The sequence below is a fragment of the Triticum aestivum genome, chromosome 5B, assembly GCF_018294505.1.
Source record: "Triticum aestivum cultivar Chinese Spring chromosome 5B, IWGSC CS RefSeq v2.1, whole genome shotgun sequence".
In the NCBI taxonomy this organism is placed as follows: domain Eukaryota; kingdom Viridiplantae; phylum Streptophyta; class Magnoliopsida; order Poales; family Poaceae; genus Triticum; species Triticum aestivum.
The window spans coordinates 619,575,783-619,582,773 of NC_057807.1; the positions used below are offsets into that span (position 1 = coordinate 619,575,783).

At 43.1% G+C, this 6,991-nt stretch overlaps 1 protein-coding gene across 1 annotated transcript in view; it reads left to right on the plus strand.

Annotated features, from left to right (window-relative positions):
- LOC123113678 (uncharacterized) overlaps positions 1–5,746 on the plus strand; it is a 7,721-nt gene extending 1,975 nt beyond the window's left edge. Inside the window, exons 3-7 of the mRNA XM_044534981.1 lie at positions 1,426–1,522; positions 1,611–1,706; positions 2,135–2,382; positions 2,461–2,538; positions 2,623–5,746. Coding sequence (XP_044390916.1) covers positions 1,426–1,522; positions 1,611–1,706; positions 2,135–2,382; positions 2,461–2,538; positions 2,623–5,095 — 2,992 coding nt within the window. The 3' untranslated portion in view covers positions 5,096–5,746. The remainder of the gene's footprint in view (positions 1–1,425; positions 1,523–1,610; positions 1,707–2,134; positions 2,383–2,460; positions 2,539–2,622) is intronic.
- The last annotated feature ends 1,245 nt before the right edge of the window (positions 5,747–6,991 follow it).

Below are 6,991 nucleotides of genomic sequence, written 5' to 3' on the forward strand. Positions count from 1 at the left end.
TTATCTGGCTAGTTCAAAAGTCTTGAAGACATGTTGTTCAGCCGGGCTATGCATATGGGATGATTCTGGCACTTCGTCCAAAATAAATAATGCTATAGGGAGTGAGTGAGCTACAGATTCATAGGACAAGATTTCATGTGGACGCAAGGGAAATGTTATGTATACTGATCTCTGAGATGTCATGTTAAAGACACTAGAAGATATCATTTCTGTTGGCGATTGTAAACGTAAATTGCTCTACTGTTTTCCTTGAAGAAAACTGCCCACTGATAGCTTGAGGGCTATCAATTTCTATTTGTTGACATTTCACAATAGATCATATGCTTACCCTCATGGTTTAGCCTTCATTCTTTGCTTTGATCATCTGATGATTTCAAGAACAACCTCTGTGCTATGGTATCTTTGGAGCAATTTGTGTTTCATGCCGGTTACTACTGTTGTAACCAGCTTCCCAGATGTCCTGGTAGTGGTAGGTACCGGCATTTGTAATACCAACCTTTTTTTAAACTTGTTTTGGAAACTATTTCAATAGAATTCAAGAACTAATGTTGCTTGCATGGTTGGGGGAGGTTAAAAAGTTGAGATTAACATGAAAGAGAAAGGAAAAGGAAAAAAAGCCTACTTACTGGAATTCAACCTGCTGTGTTTTGGGGATTTGCCAAAAGTCCAGCAAATTGAACAAATAAGACATTTTCCAGTATTTTCACGGACATAGTAGCCGGAAACAGGGAACGGTGGGCCGTCCCTTGATCCGGATTCATCGACCCGGAATCAGATTCGGGAACGAGGGTCGATTCGGTAAGATTTGATGCGGATTCGGCGTTTCAGCAGCCGGATCGTCGATTCAGGTTCGGCGACTCGACAGTCTTGGTTCTTGAATCGATCGAGTAAGCAAAAGGTCAGCCATATCAATCACGAACTCCTCGTTTTACTCTCTGTCCCGTTCTTTTCCACTCCCCTAAATAACTCCTCGTTCTGCTCTCCAATTACTCCAAGGCTGCTAATAAATTTTCCATTGGGAAGGAGATGATGTATTTTAGTCTTCATGAATCGACGATGCAGCCAGTTGCTCCCAGCCCAGACAGTTCCATGTATAAGTACTAGGTCCCTCCCAGCCAGTTGCTCCCCGCATCTGTAAAGATTCACGTTCCTCGTTCCATGGTACCGTACCGGATTCATCGTACCGGAATTGATTGGATCGCGTTTCCGCTTTAGAAAAATCATTCTAGAGATGTATACCCTCACTGTACCCTATTTTTTCCAGCCCCCGACTCTCGTCCCCCGTTCCCGTTCCTCGTTCCCACCGTACCGGAAACATGGCAACTATGTCACGGAGAATCCATTTCGGGCCAGTTATAAACTTCTGGCACATAGGTAGATTTATTATTGAGTTAATAATTTGATCCTGTCTTCTATTTTATGTAGCTGTGAAGGACAATGTAAAAGGTCCTTCCATCCCAGAGGAAAAGATGGAAGGGAATCTAATTGTGAAACTCTTGGTTTAACTTCTGCACAACTACAGGTAGTTACGAAGTTCTCATTGACTGGTCCAGCAGCATTATAATTTTCCTGGCTCAAATTTGTGATTTTTTTGTTTTGCATATTTACAGGAAATTGATCATTATCTATGCAAGAACTGTGAATATAAGCAACACCAATGTTTCAGTTGTGGAGATCTTGAGCCATCTGATGGGCCAAATGCTAAGGTAACTTGTTGTATCTTTCTTACAAGAATGTGGCATGTGGTTTGTTGAGATCATGGTGGCCTTTGTAGTTTTGCGGTTCTCATTCAATGATAATTCTCACTTCCTCCAATGAGTATGCTTGTTGCTGATTTTCCCATTTATGTAGCACCTTTCATGCATCATCATACTCTAAACTTGCTTGTGTTCATCCTGTGTCTTACTAAGTGAAACATTTAAATCCAGTTCCTTGATGTCTTCATTCACATGTATTTTGAGTTGTGGGCAACTGAGGCCTGTTGATATTTCGTGCATGTGATTGATGCTCGTGGCTATGATCCTTAAGTATGTTTAGATATGATTCGAAGTGCCCTCTAACCGTCTCTGTCCCTTTTTAATATTAATATCTTCGTGATTCTAGTTCTTCCATTTTAAAGTGTGCATTCATTTAGGTGTTCCAATGCTACAAAGCATCTTGTGGGCACTTCTACCACCCCGGTTGTATTGCCAAATTACTTGAGCCTGATGATACTGATGGAGCTGGCGAATTGGAGAGGAGGATTGCTGCTGGGATGTCATTTACATGTCCTGCACATTGGTGCTCAGAATGTAGAACGATGGAAGACAGTACTCAACCAGAACTTTGGCTTGCGGCCTGCAGACGCTGTCCAGTGTCATATCACAAAAAATGTTTCCCAAGGTATTCTGTTATCCAGATGTATTTGCTTTTAGCTTATGTGATTGTCTCGTTCTCATTACATTTATTGATTTACCACAGAAGCATTTCCTTTGAGAGAAAGCGTGGCACAAGTGTACGCGCTTGGCACCTGGGTGATAGAATTATGATTTACTGTGGGTATGTTAGTTCTTACTCGTTTGTTTCTCAAAGTTTCTCTGTACTTCCTTCTCAGAGCAACTAACTTCTGTTGAAATCTTGCAGAAGCCATAAACTAGAAGCTGAGCTTGGAGCACCTAGCAGAGACCATATAAAGTTACCATCTAGTACAGAAATGGATACTGTTGGAACACATTGCATTGACCAAATAAAGTCAACTCCCGTTCCAAAAATTTATAGAACAAGAAATCTTGCTAAGAAGAAAACAGAAGTGACTGGTAAAAGGAAAATGAACACTGATCAAGGTTCAACTGGAACTGCGGAGCTGTCAAACAAGGTATGTCGAGAAGAAGCCGACCAGATAAAGTTAACTCCCATTCCAAAAATTTATAGGACAAGAAATCTTGCTAAGAAAACAAAAGTGACTGGTAAAAGGAAAATGAACACTGATCAAGGTTCAACTGGAACTGCGGAGCTGTCAATCAAGGTATGTCGAGAAGAAGCCGACCAGATAAAGTTAACTCCCGTTCCAAAAATTTATAGGACAAGAAATCTTGCTAAGAAAACAGAAGTGACTGGTAAAAGGAATATGAACACCAATCAAGGTTCAACAGGAACTGCGGAGCTGTCAAACAAGGTATGTCGAGAAGAAGCCGACCAGATCCAAACAGTAGATATGAATAACTTAAGGGAAGATAAGATTCCAAAAGGGAGAGGTGTCCTCGAGAAAGAGACCATCCGTTTAAATCAAGCACACAGTGATGAGCTAGAAAAGCTTATTGTGGAGGAACAGGCTGAAGAGGATGAAAACAACACCAAATCTGGAGAAGAGAGAGAAACTCGTAGTAGAGAAAATACATATGGGGAAAAGGAGAAGACTCTTGGGAACAACAGTAATAAATTTGGATTACCTGACGGGCGGTTTACCTTCAGATCTGATGATGACCGAGAAGTTGATGGAAGCCATACTTGCCAGCAGGAGCTGAAGAGTCCTCACTACAATGATAATAACAAAGCAACAGGAATTGATACTTCAAGTGACAAGTCAGGAAAGAGACAGAGACAGGAGGAACAGGCAACTGATGGCAACATGTTGGACTTGGAAAGGAACAATAAGAAGTTTCACATGGAAACTGGAAGAGATGCTCATCAAAGTCCTCAGCGTCTTCATAATCACAAAAAAACAGATGCTCGTCAAAGTTCTTGTTCCTCATCAAAAAATCATCCTCGGTGTAATGATGATCAGAGATCTTCAATGACTTCCGAATACAAATCCAGAGAGGGAAGAGGATCAAGTAGAGAAGAGTGGAGAAATAATATGAGAGAAAATTCTTATAGGGGAGGGTCACCCTCGAGGAGAAGAAATTCTCAAAATAGATCAAGGAGACATTCTCCAGAAGGGCGAAGGACGGAGTATCGTAACAGTCATCATAGAAGCAACAACCAACACAGATATGAGCAACATCGACACGATGATTATTTCAAATGTCGTGATGATTATTCCAAACGCCGTGATGTTGATACTGGTCGAAGGAGGTCGAGTCGTCGTGAGGATCACTCTAGTGATGGTGCTAGGAGGAGGTCGAGTCATCGTGAGGATCATTCCAGTGATGGTGGTAGGAGGAGGTCGAGTCATCGTGAGGATCATTCCAGTGATGGTGGTAGGAGGAGGTCGAGGCATCGTGAGGATCATTCCAGTGATGGTGGTAGGAGGAGGTCGAGTCATCATGAGGATCATTCCAGTGATGGTGGTAGGAGGAGGTCGAGCCATCATGAGGATCATTCCAGTGATGGTGATAGGAGGAGGTCGAGTCATCGTGAGGATCATTCCAGTGATGGTGATATTGGCGGAAGGAGGTTGAGTCCCCAGCAGTCAGCACTTCCTTCTGGTAATTTTGGTACTAGTCTCAGTCCCCCTTCACATCCGACCACTGAATATGGTGCTAGCAGAAGGCATGGTTCCCCTCCATATCAGAGATCTGAACATGCTGCTAGTGGAAGCCGTGGCCCCTATATGAACCCACGAGGATCAGGCCCTGCAGACTACGAAATGGAAAGGAGAAGTGTTCCCCTTCACCACGATGTGCCCAATGTCGAGGAGTACACTGGTCGACCACTGAATATGGTGCTACCAGAAGGCATTGCTTCCGTTAATACGTACTCTATCCTTGGCCCCTATATGAACCCACGAGGATCAGGCCCTGCAGACTACGAAATGGAAAGGAGAAGTGTTCCCCTTCACCACGATGTGCCCAATGTCGAGGAGTACACCGGTCAACCACTGAATATGGTGCTAGCAGAAGGCATTGCTCCCGTTAATACGTACTCTCTCCGAGGGGAATCTCCTGGTGCATATGGTCCTGGAACAGATGCCGGCATGGGCGAAGAAACCACATTCCGTGGTGGGCGTTTCGGTGATCATGGTGTGAGGTCAGATTATCCACGAAGCAGCAGCATGAATGCAGAGGATAGGGCTTTTGCTGCAGGGTCCGTTACGGATAGGTATGTCCCGCGCCTCGACCGAACGAACCACCCAGTTAGAGTTGATGGTTATCTGCCGGATTATCCCGTATGGTAGGTTGCTGCTGTTGTGATCCTCGTGTTGCCAGTCCCAGTCAGCCTATGAAATACCCTGCAGGGAACCAGCAGTTAAACCTCAATTAGCCGCGAAGCGAATCGAATATGTCAAACCTTAGTTTGTCAGAGTGGTTGGACGGTAACCTTCAACCCAAGGTGGTGCCAGCGTACCTTAACGAGTGTGTTTGATGTTGGCCTCGGATATTGCCGATTAACAGAAATGATCTGCTTAGTTTGCGGTTTGGTTGCTGGAGCGTGCTTGTTTTATAATCTGGTGTGGAAACTTACCCACAGAAGTAAGCAGAAGTGGTTCAGACATAAGCGGGCCGAGCAAATGGAAGTGTTGTATAATCCAGTGAATGCCAATCGCAGCCTAAGTCTTTGGTGGTCTTTTCTGTTGCTCCAAATTTGTATGTGGTAATAATCTGCAGTTGTTCCAAATTTGTTGTATTCCAGACCCGGAAGGTTTCTTCAGTTATGCTAGATAGACTTGTAGTGACCCTCACTGAGGGCGTGTGTTCATGTTTGTGAAAAATAGTGAATGGTCGATCCGTTGAATCTGTGGTTGTGATTGGTACCTCTTTTCTCAGGATGCTAACTCAAAATTTGATGTGATGAAGAACAAGTTTTGTCGATTTAAGATAAGAAAGTACATCATGCGTGTGCCATTTCATAATATGCAGCTTCTTCAGTATTTTGTTGACGATTTGAGTGTATATTCTCATTCGGTTATACCGCTCGCTTTGTATCAATCGCAATGTATGAAAATGACATTTCCTATATGCTACTCCCCAATGATCTGAACCTGCCACGACTACCAGCGGATCTGCGTGCCTCCACCACTCTGGAAAAACATCTCGTGCATCGGAGCTTGTGGTGCTACCGGTGCACAGAATTCACATTGTGCTTTTAAAGTGTTTAAAAAAAATCTGAAAAAATTAGCACACCCACACAACATTAGTGTAGGTTCTCACAAAATTTCAAGTCAAAATTCATAACTCGAAAAACAAAAATGACAATTCAACCCTGAATAGTATATAACATAATTTGAGCTTTAGATTTGGCCCATTATCACATTGATGTCAAATTTGTCATTTTTGTATGTCAAAAAATATTTTAAATTTTTGTACCAAATTTTGTGTCATGATACGTTGTTGTTGTGTTAACATGCTAAATTTTTTCCATACTTTTTAAATTTTTTTATGGCATCCGGTGCACAGGTAGCACCAAGTGCGGGTGCACCGGATACATTCCCACACCACCCGTGACTGATGGCGATCCATGCCGGCCTCTCCGCCCCGTCCTCCCTCACCGCCACCTACTGCTGTGCATTCGCTACCTCGGGCCATCCTTCCAAAACCCTCGAGCACCAGATTTCTTTGGCGAGTCTGCACCACCCCGCACCCAAACCGTAAACCTCCGACTCGTCTCCGGCTACGACTCTTTTCATGGCTAAGGTTTTGCCGCCGTCTCCAGTCCTCGCTATGCTCCCCGAGAAATGTCTAACAGCTCCCGGGTGCCCTACACCTTCATGAACAATAAATTCATAAAAAGATGAAAAACAATAAAAAAATCTGAAAGGTTCAGGGTTCAAAGATTATCAAAGGTTCGATGTTCCTACAAAGTTTCAGCAACAAATAACCTTCGTGGAGCCCTCACAAAAAAAACAAGATCACTGCTCAAAAATGTACATAAACTTTGAACAATGATTTTGTTTTTCTATTTGAGTGTTCTTCGAGTGTTATTTTTGCTAAAACTTTGCGATATCATCAAAAGTTTCATGATGTTCGATGTCCCAAAGTTTCAGACTTTTTTGAATTTGTTTTGAATTTACTGTTCATAGAGGGTGTAGGGGCACCCGGGTGCTGTAAATCATGTCTATATGCTCCCCTCGACG